The sequence below is a fragment of the Balaenoptera ricei genome, chromosome 7, assembly GCF_028023285.1.
Source record: "Balaenoptera ricei isolate mBalRic1 chromosome 7, mBalRic1.hap2, whole genome shotgun sequence".
Lineage (NCBI taxonomy): Eukaryota > Metazoa > Chordata > Mammalia > Artiodactyla > Balaenopteridae > Balaenoptera > Balaenoptera ricei.
The window spans coordinates 94,929,312-94,943,695 of NC_082645.1; the positions used below are offsets into that span (position 1 = coordinate 94,929,312).

The 14,384-nt window shown below is 37.8% G+C and overlaps 1 protein-coding gene across 3 annotated transcripts in view; it reads left to right on the plus strand.

Annotated features, from left to right (window-relative positions):
* UNC80 (unc-80 homolog, NALCN channel complex subunit) overlaps positions 1–14,384 on the plus strand; it is a 233,754-nt gene that overhangs the window by 216,149 nt on the left and 3,221 nt on the right. For 2 of the 3 annotated variants that reach the window (XM_059927385.1, XM_059927384.1), the window contains 4 exons: positions 464–643; positions 4,676–4,814; positions 7,273–7,329; positions 13,837–13,918. In XM_059927385.1, coding sequence (XP_059783368.1) covers positions 464–643; positions 4,676–4,814; positions 7,273–7,329; positions 13,837–13,918 — 458 coding nt within the window. The remainder of the gene's footprint in view (positions 1–463; positions 644–4,675; positions 4,815–7,272; positions 7,330–13,836; positions 13,919–14,384) is intronic. The other variant, XM_059927387.1, reaches the window with a different exon arrangement.

A 14,384-nucleotide genomic window follows, 5' to 3' on the forward strand; every position in this document is an offset into this window, starting at 1 on the left:
TCTCCAGAAAAGGAGAATAAGAACACAGTTTTAATGATGTATTCTAATTTTGATTGTAAGGTTCCTTTCAGACGATGTATTTATTACTTCTATATGCTTGTGTCAGGTAACGTACATTTCTCAGTGAAAACATGAATTTGCATTCTGCCAGCCTTGGAAAATAAAACTGAAAAACAAAGAGGGAGCAACATCGAAACACTTTATATTGTTAGAGATATCATGCTCCCCCAAGAAAATTATTCAATTATAAGTACATCAGTGGCCAATTCTCTTGTTTTTTTTGTCTTCCCACCATTTTCAGTTCCAGTTGCTACTTTGTCCTAAAGATCATCTATCTGGGACATACTATTTGAATGACCTTTCCTTAAAAAGATATAAGTTGTCTGGGAGGAGTTCGAAGCTAGCATTTGTTTTCTTTCAGGATCCTCACCATGGATTTTCTTTGCTCTCTCAACCCCGCTAGCCTACCAAGGGAAGACGTCCATCAGCACCGTGGGTACCTCCACCTCTGCTTACCGCCTGAGCCTGGCCACCATGTCGCGCTCCAACACAGGCACCGGCACAGTCTGGGAGCAGGACAGTGAGCCGTCCCAGCAGGCTTCACAGGACACCCTGAGTCGAACTGATGAGGAGGATGAGGAAAGTAGGTCACCCTGCAGAATCCGGGGCGGTGGGAGGTGGGTGGTCATGTGTGACACAGCTTGGCCGTGTGCATGAGGGCTTGGGAAGGAATTCTACCTTCCTGACCTTTTTCAGTTCTGATCCTCTGGTCGTTTTTACAAAAAAGGATTTAAAATGGAATTGTGACTGATCCCATGATTTCTAATGCCTGCTTTTCTATAAATTCCTTGATATGCTTGGTCATTTGGTAGAGTTCAGGCAAAAAGTAAATCTTTAGTGACCCCTAAGCTTTCTTTGAGCTTATGTATTCAACCTTTTCACTAACTCATTTAAATTGTGGTTAAGTAACTAAGGGGAGCGTTTATTCCCCTTTCTCCTGGCCATCTTGCTTAGAAGGTCAATCAGCACTTACATGACCCAATTGGGCAAGGAAAAGTGAGCACTGCATATGCTTATGACTCAGAAAAGACCAGCCAGCTATATTATCTAGAATGTAAAGCAGCAGACTGTCTCGAGGGCATACAACCTAATTTGAGTTAAGAGTGTCCCCAGTAACTGAGGCAGCCAGGAGCTTCTAAAGATTTGGTGAAATGAGGGAAAATCCAGTTAAGAACACGCTTCCATATATATGCATAATAGTTTTAAAAAGTAAAAGGTGAAAGGTGAAATACCCCTGTCAGTTAATGTTTTTTTAACTGTATTGATTATTTTCCGGTTGTGTTTCAAAGACACTCTGCTATAACATTTAGAGCAAAGTGTACTGTTAATGCCTTATGAAAACAAAATCTAGATCTTCACTCAGAGCCCCTCTGTACCAAACAACAACAAAAAGCCGCACTCTGGGACTTCCCTGGTGGCACAGTGGTTAAGAATCCGCCTGCCAATGCAGGGGACATGGGTTCGAGCCGCGGTCGGGGAAAATCCCACATGCCGCGGAGCAGCTAAGCCCGTGTGCCACAACGACTGAGCCTGTGCTCTAGAGCCCGTGAGCCACAACTACTGAGCCCACGTGCTGCAACTACTGAAGCCCGTGTGCCTAGAGCCCATGCTTCGCAACAAGAGAAGCCACTGCAAGGAGAAGCCTGCACACTGCAACAAAGGGTAGCCCCCGCTCACCATAACCAGAGAAAACCCGTGTGCAGCAATGAAGACCCAACACAGCCAAAAATAAATAAATAAATTAATTAATTAATTAAAAAAAAAAGCCGCACTCTGAACTAAATTAAATAGAGTTGAGGTTAGAATTTTAATTAAGATGAATGAAAGTATTTTAATACCCTACTACAGTTGGATGTGTAGGAGAAGGAAAGAAATAACTGCTTTGTCAAAGCATGCATCAGTGGACTTCCCCGGTGGCACAGTGGTTAAGAATCCGCCTGCCAGTGCAGGGGACACGGGTTCGAGCCCTGGTCCAGGAAGATCCCACATGCCACGGAGCAACTAAGTCTGTGCGCCACAACTACTGAGCCTGTGCTCTAGAGCCCGCGAGCCACAACTACTGAGCCCGAGTGCCACAACTACTGAGCCCACGCGCCTAGAGCCTGTGCTCGGCAACAAGAGAAGCCACCCAATGAGAAGCCCGCGAATCGCAACAAAGAGTAGCCCCTGCTTGCCGCAACTTAGAGAAAAGCCCGCGCGCAGCAACAAAGACCCAGGGCAGCCAAAAATAAAAATTAACTAATTAAAAAATTTTTTTTAAAAAGCACACATCAGTATTATTTCCAGATTTAGTTTCAGGGTTAAGTAGATAACAAAGTGATAATCATACTGTTCTGCACCAGACCTACAGACATATTTGTTTTGAAATCATTGCTCATGGAAATAATCCTAAAATTATAATTAGGGAAATCATGAAAGACCTTGACCAAAAAAACAAAAACAAAATGAGAGAGATAAGGATCAGCAGTTCGAGTATTCAATATAAGTCCTAGTAATAGTCCAGAACTTAAAGTAATATCTATTTTTCTTTAATGGTTGAAGTAGTCTCTCCCAGAAAAAATTTTAAATATGGCAAATGATAACAACCTCTCTTAAATAGAGCTAAATATATTTTGCAAGTAACCTCATGAATTAGAGGATGACCAAGCCAGTAGGTAGGAAGTAGAGAAGAAAAGTAGAGAAGACATAAACAGAGATAGCAATGACCAAAGGCCAACACTCATACACTTACAAGTATGCAAGTTTTTGCTAATATCTCTGCTCTCAAACATCACAACCATCCAATGACAACAGGGTTGCTAACACATAACGTGGTGTGATTGTGATGTGGATGTGTATTAATTTATAAGGTGGGGTATGAAAGCTAGAGGGTTGACACCTTTGAATTAAACAATTTTTCCATTCAATCATCAAACCTGTATTAAGACCTAGCAGGAACAAGATGACGAATAAGAAAGTATGAGAAAGATATATTCTTTGCTCTCTAAAATCTTAGATATAGTCTTGTAGAGGAGATGACAGACATTTTTGATAAAGAACACTTAACAAAAGTGTAAATGAGGGACTTCCCTGGCGGTCCGGTGGTTAAGACTTCGCCTTCCAATGCAGGGTACACGGGTTCAATCCCTGGTCGGGGAGCTAAGATCGCACATGCCTCACAGCCAAAAAAACCAAAACATAAAACAGAAGCAATATTGTAACAAATTCAATAAAGACTTTAAAAATGATCCCCATCAAAAAAGTCTTTAAAAAAAAAAAGAGTGAATGACACAGCATTGTAAATCAACTGTACTTCAATAAAATAAATAAATTGGAAAAAAAAGAATGGAAGGCAGCACATGATTAATCACCAAACAAATATTGAAGGAGTAAGTGTTAAGTAATATATGAGTTTGGATAAGAGAAAAAAGTCAATGGAATTTCAGAAAGGTCTTAGTAGAAATAGCTCAATGTACCCTACCACATTTTTTTCATGTTTTTTAGGGCACATTTGATTACTCTCTTCTCTGTGAACACATCTAAAAAGGAAATACCATTCTATAACAAGAATCAACTTCAAGTCAGTTATATAGCAAATTAAAATTTTTAGCACTTTTCGTATTCACCTCTTTGGTTTGAAATAAATTTCACTAGAAATATGACCACTTGGGTTATTTTAAATAAATGACGTCAGACAACCTTACATGGTAGCATAAGTTCACCAAAGTTCTCTGTCAATCAAGATGTGTTTTCTGTTCAGTTACAAACAATATTTGCTCACTTAGAATGAGGTCTCCTTGTCACAAATATTGTGCTAAAGTTAATTTTCATATGGATTTGAATATGTTAATTTCAGCTTCTATGGAGAAAGCAAGACTGCTTCAAATTTTAAATTTAGGTTAAAATAAGCACTTGTTTCTGAACTTTATGGGTTTTTAAATTTTTTTCCAAAAAATACCTGAAATAGTCTTTCCCTCAGCAGTCTAAAAGTCATGAAATGTACTGAATGTAGTGTTTGAATGTCAAAAATGCTTGATTTGTTCAATAACAAAGTCCCTTACTGAACTATTTCTGGAATGTTTAAAAATTATAGTCCAGCTTTTCTGAAATCTTTAATTTGCAGATGCCCCTTGATTTTTACAAATAACCTACTTGTAGAAATGGACAAGAAGTTTACATATATTTCATGAAGGCTATTTCAGGGTGGGAGATGTGTAGATGGGAAGAATTATCCTTCATCCCTTCGTGCAGATTAAAAACTAAGCCCCCAAAGGTCTTTTTTTTTTTTTAAGATGGAGATACATTCATGAAGTTTTATTGAAGCTGTTTCCCTCACCCAAATGAAGTAACCAGTCACTTTAACTCAAAGTTCTGTTTGTATTCTCAAAATGACACTGTTCAGTAACCCTAGAGGCTCAGCTGTTAAAGTCTCTGGTTTTATAAAAATAGTGAAGATGTTTCTTAAGGCCCCAAAGGTCTTAGTTTTGAATCTGTACAAAGGGACGAATGATAATTTAGCTTTACATACTGCCCTAAATTTGCATACAAGCCAAGGATGGAACCCAAGTACAAAGCTGGTCTGGGTTTTCTGGTCCACATCACAGTTTCCTAACACTGCCTTCTCTGGCCCTTTCAGATGACTCTGTCAGCATGCCCAGTGTGGTAAGTGAACAAGAAGCTTACCTCCTGAGTGCCATTGGAAGGAGGCGGTTCTCCAGCCACGTCTCCAGCATGTCTGCACCTCAGGCTGAGGTGGGCATGTTACCCAGCCAAAGGTAAAGAGCCACGGATATGTTATACTCTGCCTTTGGGGGCAAAGGTAGAAATTCTGAAAAAAGGACTAAAGAGAAGCAAACAATCAATGTTGTTAAGTAGACCATTCAAACAACTTTTCAACGAGGGTTGCACAGGCAACAACTTGCGGAGAGTTTTCTAAGCCAGGCCAGTAGAAGGGATCTCAATTTCTGATCCAAACATTGTTTCTCCTTAAAATTTTTCTATAAACAGATATATGGTCTTCTTTCATGGTCTTCTTTCAGATGACATTCTTGTATTTCAGCTATAACATCAGCTAAGCTAATAATGAGTACCTGGCAAGTGCATAGGACTAGCTTGATATAATGTGGTAGTTTAGACTTCTGGTGTATCGTCAGTATTTAGTTGGAGGTAGTGATGCTTAACCAAGCAGAAGAAGACCTATGCCACTATGCGTGACGTTGGGCATGTCATTTAACAGGAGCCCACAGTTTTCTCCTCTGTGAAATGAGAGGTTAGCTAAAGTTGGTCTTTAAGGTAACTTCTCTACCTAGAGAGTTTTATGTTTCCATAGCTAAACTCTTTAAAACATTTTCTTTGGTGTTCTCTGCCCTCTAAGAATATAGATTTAAAACTTTATATATATAGTTTACCATATATATGGTTATATAGGAAATGATCTGACATAAGAAATAAAACATTATCTATTTCAGAGGCAGTATTTTTACTTCAGAAACTGAATTCTTTCAAAGAAGCAGTCTTATGTGTTTTTATCTAGTTTGTTTATTCTTATTACCTATAGAGTCATTGTGGTATAACTTATACATGGAGAATAAGAACAATCAGGGCACATTCTAATGCTCAGATAAAATTAGTTTACATGCAGAAATAATTACCCTAGACCTATATCCTTTAGCAAATCATTCCTGAACTGTACAGATGAAATAAAATTTGTGAAATAAAGCCAAACTTTGGAGAATATTGAAAAAATAAGGGGAAATGATAAAAGATTAACAAGTAAATTGCATCTTAAAAAGAAAGCATTATTTATGTACTATTGAGTTATTACAAAAATTGGTAGTATATAAGGATTACTATCATTGTAAGAGATTGCTTTACCTACCATTTGGTAATTTATCTTTGAAAAGGAAGTCTTATAAATAAAATATATGAACAAAATCTGAGCCAAACTATAAAATACCCAAAAAAAGATGTGAAGTCATACAAGCAGTTAATACTGGTAAGTAGTGATTTATTTTTAATTGCTAGAAATGTGCAAACTTCTATCAAGAATAAACGAAAACTATCTAGCAGTCTGTTTAAAAGTTTAAATTAGGGAATTTTACGTAAAGAGTTTTTTGGTTATTTACCTAAAATAACTAGGCCATCAATTCCCTTTGTACATATCCATTAAGGAGTTATCTCATTTCTGGGGAGAAAATCTGTTCTATTATGGATATACTAGAAATCCAGAAAAATAATATAGTTAAACCTTCTGGGCTAGGGAAGGTAATGATGTCTCTGTGTGTTAGGGAAAGCCTCTTTCTGGGGATGGTTGCTATTTTTACAGTATACAATTAGGTGAACAACAATTCTCTAGAGGCAGGCACTCCAGTTTTCTAAATTGTTTAATTCCATCCATTTTAACAACTATTTATTGAGTGCCTCATGAGTACTTAGCTCAATGCTAGGCACTGAAGGAAAGGGAGAGAAAGTATAACACAGTTTCTGTTCACAAATTCCCAAATCAGTGTGATCCAAATTAATCAATAAACTATTTAATTATTCTTTCACCAACCTGACAGGTTTCTTCTTTTGACATTTACAATTCAGTCACTAGAGGATGGAGTAAGGACGTAAATTCGAGTTCCATGTGAATTTTCCAGGGTTATCTTCCTTCCATTTGTTTACTTGCATTTTCACTGCAAAATTAGCAGGTGAAGTCGGGTTCTTTCTTTGCTTTTCTTAATGGCATCAGTTCCAAGAGTTGGGTTGTGGCAGTTCATGGTAAGTGGTTTCTGTGTGATCATGTCATAGCACACAAGAAAGAAGCAGGATCCTAATCAATGAAACATCTGTACATATGACAGGTGAAAAATCATAACCACCCAGCCAGATGGTTACCAAAGGAATGATAGTTTTGTCTTCTACAGATTTGTTCTGCAGTGCGTTCCAGAGCTCCCGTGTCCATTCGGAGCTTGTTTTAAGTCCCAACTCTTGACCAATAAATAGATCACTCACTCCTCTGAGAGTCGTATCCACCCAAAGCCCCTCCTCCCAGTTGCCTTGAGTCCTAGGTCTTGACAAACCCAGCACAAGGTGAAATGGTTGACTGTCTCCTTTTCCTTCCTTGTTCTGTTAAATTTATTTATTTATTTTTGGTTCTTAGAAGCAGAAAAGTGCATGCTTTTTTTCTTTTTCTTTTATTTGTTTGCATTTTCTTTCCCTAAATGCTTCATCTCCCTACCCCTCCTGCAGTGAACCTAATGTCCTCGATGACTCCCAGGGCCTGGCCGCCGAGGGCAGCCTCTCTAGGTACAGTGTCAACGCTACCTGTGTATTGGTGTCTGTGCTGGGAAACGAGCTGTTCCCTGTCTCCTCTGTCTCTCTGTCTCCTCTCGCCCCGTCTTGATATCAATTTCCATTCCTTGCCCTTTGTTGCTCATAAACACACGAGCCTGGAAGTCAAAGGTGTAGCCTCCTTTATTTTCAGCTTCAGAGCTCAATCAGAGATGGCCTAAAAAGTTAACTTAAAAAAAAAAAATTCCTGGAGTTCTCCTAGGGGCTTATCCCATGGACTGTCTCAGGAGTTTGATATGCAAAATGTTAAATTTATCCCACCTAATCATTTTCTCCCATGCTGATATTCCTTAAGAAACACTTTTTTCAGAAGCCTTTTAATACAACTCCCCATCATTAGGAAGCCTCAGTCCAGACAGGTCTTTCAGCTAATACCACGGATGATAAGAAAACAGTGATGCTATAATAAGAGTACCAATGTCAGTACGATTTATATAATTCCCTCTCTTTGATGCATGCAGCATGACAGGCTATTATAGTAGCTTGTTCAAACAACACTTACATAAAGAATGTTTGTCCCACCACAAAGATGACCACCAAATTTGCCATGAAATATCAGACACAAACATTTCTTGGTGAGAGAAGTCTTATGATGCAAACAATATAATGGCTTAGCTATTGGTTTAACGCTTCAGAAAGGGGGACTGCACCTTTAACACTCAGTTAAACCACGGCAAACATTCCTAATCTTGTGCTGTTGATTCACACCTCTCAACTAATCCTCATTAGGGGTAATGCTTCTTGTTCATGCTAAGAGTGCCTTTGTTCCATCTCAAGATAAAATACTCCCTTTCAGGTTTGCATTATATAGTGAGTTGCACCCCTGTTTATTGCTTTATCACGAAGACGAGGAAATGTTGAGAGGCCGTTCCTGTGAAAGGTTGTCCTTTGTTTTCTTTGCATCTTGTTCAGATTTCACATTTTCTTCCACAATTGAAAATGGGAAATTTATTCCATCATCCGGTGTATCTTTTTTTTAACTGGCCCCATAATTCATGACATTCATTTGTGTTTGCGAGCCCCTGCCTGGACAGGTCAGTCTCTTATTGGTGGTAAATGTGGAAGTGCTGCAGAGTGCAGGCTTAATTCCATTACCAAGAGCTTTGGGGACGAGGAAGAATGGAGCAGTCCTCAGGGAGGTTTCCCTCCATTGTTCACAGTGTTGGTAGAGCTCTGAACCAAGCCTAGCACCGTGACCACTGGTTTCAAAGCATTCATTTGTTTAATGCTTAATATTACATACGAGACAGGAGAACCTAGTTAGGAAGATGATTTCAATGTCGAGAGTAGAAAGTATTAAATCAGACTTCCATTTGGCTGACTTTGTCCCAGGCCTTTTCTAATTAGGCCAAATTCTATTCTTGCTGAGTAAAATGCTAGTCTGGGGTTGGTAAGAGAAGGCAGGAGTTTAGTTGATTTTTATAAACTCTCCCAAGGACTTGGCCCTCTCTGGCAGGCTTAAGGGTTCAAATGACTGATCTGGAGTTGTCTAAACCAATCCAATCTGCTCTGGGTCCAGTGTTGATAGGAATAAACCCAAAGTTCTTGCTATCTGAGGGTGGTTCAGAGCCAAAGCTACAGGTTTTATCTACAGTTGAATTAGTCGCTCATGTGAGGACACTGATGACTGTTTTAGATCAACTGTTGTTGATCTGTTACTCCTGTAACTGGTGTGTTTTAGTTCTGGGTGTCAGTCACCTGGATTCATTTGTGGTCATTAAGAAACCAGAAAATGAGGCACTCACTTTGGATTCTAAATAATTCTGTAAATGCAGAGGCGTTCCAACAGGCGTAGCACGTCCACCTTTGCCATACACTGCAAATCATATCTCTTGAATTCCATCATGTCACCAAGTTCTCTTTGGAGGAGAGGAACTTTTGGCATTTACTAAGGGGTGGGTTTATAAAATAGGATATATATTTTTTATATTTGGTTTCCAAGCTTTCTTATTTTTGGCATGAAACTTCTTTATGCTGCAGACTCTTAAAATCCTAAAGAAGCAGTAAGACATTAACAATGTAAATTACATTTAACACATACCTGAGCACTCAGGACCTAAAAGACACCCAAAGTAATCCTAACGAAAACCTGACTCCAAAGCTTAAAGAATATCAGCAAGCAAGTATGCCTAACGGAAAGTAATAAATCCTGTTCCTCCTCCCAACCCCACATTTTGATAAACTTTCTAGGGATTTGATTTTGAAAGAGCACTTGTTTTAGGCAAAATGGGCAAGTTGGTCTGAGGGCTAAATGAGGAAGAGACCAGGATAACAGTATAACCTGATGAATAGGTGGAAACCAATAAAAATTTTGCAGACCTTTAGAAAATTTCTTCTAGGATTTTTCTTTAACCTGTGCTAACTGGTTTCTTATAAAGATTCATGGCAAGAAGTATAAGTCTATTAGAATCAGTATGCTGAGAAAAAACTTTGTCTTTTGGAAATTAATAAACTGCAATAACATTTCATGGAAGAATTTTCTTCTTTAAGAGTGTTGCTCTTAGAAGTACAGAAACTTCATTGTAGTTCTTCCCTCCCTGTACCCACCCCCAAGTACATACACCATGGACCATATTTTCTCTCCAGAAGAATATAGACATACAAAAAGTTATTCAAGCACTTAAGCCTAGAAGTTTATACTTGAGAGTTAAATTTTGTTTGGACACGTTAGAACATTTTGAAAGGCAGGAACTGACAACCAAATCTAGCTTAAAAATAAAAAAAGAGAGATTACAACGCTATTTGATTCTGTAAGGGTAATTTTAATTGCAGTGGAAAATAAGAATGTGGCTCAAGTTTGAACAAGATATACAGTCTGGGTGAAACAAAATAAAAATAACCTATCCATCTCATGATCATCCACATTTTCAAAGTATGCAAACTTGGCAAGTACTCCCAAATTACAAAGAAAAGATTAAAACAAACTTTTTATGTAGCTGAGAATTAATAGCTAAGAAAATGTGTGTTGTGATACCCAGAGAAGTGTACTTTGCCAATGCTAAATCAGTTCTTACAGGATAACTGAGATCCAGATTATTCCCCCTTTTTATCTGATTCCAGTCTCTAATCTCTAAATTCTGTGGCATTTAAAATACATTTTCTTGGATGTTGTGGAGGCTAAGTAAATTTTAAACAATAATCTTTTACTGGGAAAGGGAAGAGTAGGATTTTGTCTACTGTTTATGTCTCTGTCCTCTATAAATGCTTTATGGCTCCTTCAGTGCTGGCTTTATGCATCCCCATCACAAGGCAAGCACTCAGGGAAAATGGCTACGCTGTGTGCTTTGTACTCCCCCTATAGATTTCTCTAACCATATTAAAATTGAAACTAAAAGTACAGATAAAAGCAATGAAAATACAAATTCATTTTCTCTATACTAGTCTCACCCAGTACTTCTACTTAAAATTTTTATTTATGAAATCTATTTCTAGATTGAAATACAGTTTTTTTGTACTTTGAGATGAGTGATATAAATTTTTGTTGTATTACTGAATGGCCCTTTGTTCCCCTATCCTTTAAGAAATACCATTAGTTACATACTCCATTAGGAGATACATACGTGTTTATACACTCCAATCCAAGTCTTCATGCTGAAAGAAGAGAAAAGAGGTCATTTGTGCCAGAATTGTCTTCTAACATTGTCTAAATTTCCCTAGCTTGTAAATTACTTCCTTGCATTTTGAGTAAGGTGTTTTTGGTTTTTGCAGAAAGTTGAGTCACATCAGTTCTGCCAAGACCCAAGTATATTTACTTCTCTAAAATCCAGATCGTTTGCCATTGTAATGTTGTTTAGTGACTCAAAAATACAAAGGATGATTTTAACTTCCATTTAGAAAGTTTTATTTGCTTTTATACTTATGGTTTTGCCTTTTTATTTGGCAAAACAGTGGAAATCAGCCATTCTCATTCCCAAGATTAAAATTTTTAGGGAATCAGTTTTCCCCAGAGAGATGCTTCAGGCAAACACCATGGTTTTCTGGTTGGTGTTATGTTGCACACCTGATGGTCCACACATCACAAATCCTACACATGACGGAAATACTACATGACATGGGGAGAAGGTAAATTGAGACCACTTTTTATATGCAACTCTAATTTGATATAGACCCGAAATTACTTCTGCATAAATAACTTCAGTTATTAATTTCTCTGGCTGTTTATTATTAACATATCCTCTGCATGCAGTTAATCCAGACCTTGAGGTTCTGAATATAAACATGTTAGCATCACATTCTCAGGGAGAATATATACATATATATATTAGCTGAGCTGTATTTCCAAGGACACATCCTATAATTTAATCATTTATATTTGCATTCCGTTGATGAAATATTATATCATTTACATAGAACAGCTAATTACTAAAGCTATAAACTTGATCCATTTCTTAGATGTAAGCCTCTCTATCCATAGAGAAAATTTTGATGCTTTTGATCCTCCCTTGGAATAATCATGATGAAATTACCATTGTTTTGACATTTAACACTCCCTGAGTGACGTGTATTTCTTTTCTTGCACCATTTTTTTTCTCACAATCTCAGATTACTGAATAAAATGAGACAAGTGGACTGCCTCTATTTCATTTTCTCTGCCCAAATATTTTTAAGACATTTTATTACCTACTTCCTTCTAGTGGTCTAGAAGCAATAAATTCATTACAAGTGTAAAACAAGGAAGCATACTATGTTACGTCACTTTTCATGTTCAAATCATTTTACATCAACTAACTTCTTTTCTCTACCTTAATGGGAGGTAGGTGGTAAGTATTAACCTCCCTTTATGGCCAAGGGAACTGAGGTAACATTTAGATGTCAATGAAGAATCCATTCCAGTGAAAGCTTTGCTTGGTATTTGGGAGAAACTTGTTTCTACTTTTGTGCATATGGTAATTGAATACTCTTTCCAATTTAAGACACGTTAAAATGTATAATTAATAAGGAGATGTCATTTCAAACATGCCAGCAACTTAGTCTGGATTGCTTATCAGAATTTATTGCACTGTTCCTTTGAGGTAATTTTCTGTCTTCATAGAAAGATCATCTATGGTACAAGGCCATATATGTATAAAAATAATGTACATTGATCTTTTGAACTTGATATTCAGGAGAACAAGAAAGTTAAAAAACATCTGTTTTTAAAACTCTTTATGGAATTTTGTATTGTGTATCCCAAATGGTCTAATTACAATATGATTACGTCCTTATTTCAGAAAAACTATGATAAACTCCATTTGGGAATCATTGATTCTCTTCTAGTGGAAATATGAGTAAGACTTTTAAAAAATGACACATGTGACTGTGTCAACCATGTGATGATTAACTAGTTGTTAATACAACAGGGGAAACATCTGATTGTCCATCCTGCCACCTGCAGGGAGACTGTATTTAGGTAGCTCATTTTTTTAAAATAGCAATAAATGCATACAGTCTTTCCTTTTCATGAACAGTTGCTGACTCTGCATTCCTCCGTGGAATATTTTACTGTAAAAACTATTTGCAGATGACTCTCCTTTTGCAAAGGCAAAGCAGAAATTAATTACCCATTAACCAAATCATCACATTGGCATCATCCACAGGATTACAGTGTTCTCTGGGGCACAATACATGTCTTTTTTTCACCTCCACTCCCATTATAAATTCCTATTATACATGCATGCAGAATGAAAAAGGATCATGGGTCCATGACAGCGTTTTCAGCTTCACCCAACACTAAAATAGGGACCACTGCCAGCAGTCATTTTTGCATATAAAAAAGACACATACACAGTAAATTTGGGGGGAGCAGGTTGTTGCTTTTATAAATTGTGTATTATGTTTGGGTGCAGCTATTCGATATTAATTAAACTTCTAAGTTGTAATGACAGCTTAATTACTTTGCCAGCCTTTTCAATCTAAAATCATTTTTTACAAGACAGTTAATTGTCTATCCATGCGACTGTCCGTTTGCTCAGTCACAGAGACTTCAGGCTGCAAACATGTGTTGAATGTGACCCTTCACCCAAATGGATTCTGTGTCTGATGTGTTTGATATTCGTTCATCTTATTTTCATTTAAATTGAAAAGTTTTAAAAGGTGTTCCCATCCATGTGATAGAGTTGTACATGTTTGTTCGTCACCACCTTTCTCCTTACCCTTGAAAAAAAAAAATTGAGATTAGCATATAACATCTTAAGCCTTTTGGTGGCTTCCAAACCAGGGGTGTGATGTTTTGCTGAATGATAGATCCGGCATCAGTGATTGAAAACAGAATCTCAATTTTGGCAGCTTGGGGCTACAAGGCCTCGTCTTCCCTCCTAAACCTTTGAAAACTCCCATCCCAGGGATTCTTTCCCAACCTTCCTTCAAAGATAATGGTATCTTTGAAGTGACTGTTTCCTGTAAGTGACTTTGGCTAACACCCACCAGACGAGGGTCTCGTGTGCTTGCTCCAGGGCGCACTAACACTGCTGGTGTTCTCAACAGGGTGGCGAGCGTGCAGAGTGAACCTGGCCAACAGAACCTCCTTACTCAGCAGCCGCTGGGGAGGAAGAGGGGCCTGAGGCAGGTAAGCGCAGACCCTGGAAGGGCAGGAGAGTCATCCTGCGAAATGGAAGGTCTACTCAGTTTTTAAGGCCCATGTATATTAAGACTATATTTTACCTTCTCCCCACCTGAAATAAGCAGTACAGAGCAACTTTAAAACATGGTAAGTGCTTGGGCAAGCGGAGAGTCTGGGGCTTCTATTTTTAGCTCTGAATCTTCTTATTAGCAAAGCTGATTACTTGGTAAAATAAGTGGGCCTATATTTTTATTTGCTCCCTATCCAGAAACCTTTGCCAGCCAAACTACTGACAATGGAAGATTCGTTATAAGGTTGATTTAAGGCCTGTTTCTGTAGAGAGGCAGAGACAGTCGTCCTTTCTTCCTCGTTTCAAGATTAATAATTCAATTTAAAACTGAAATCGAAGTAAAGATCATCTTTATAAATTTCCCTAGGTGGGGTTCCTTTATGTTACTGTCTAAATAAAAAT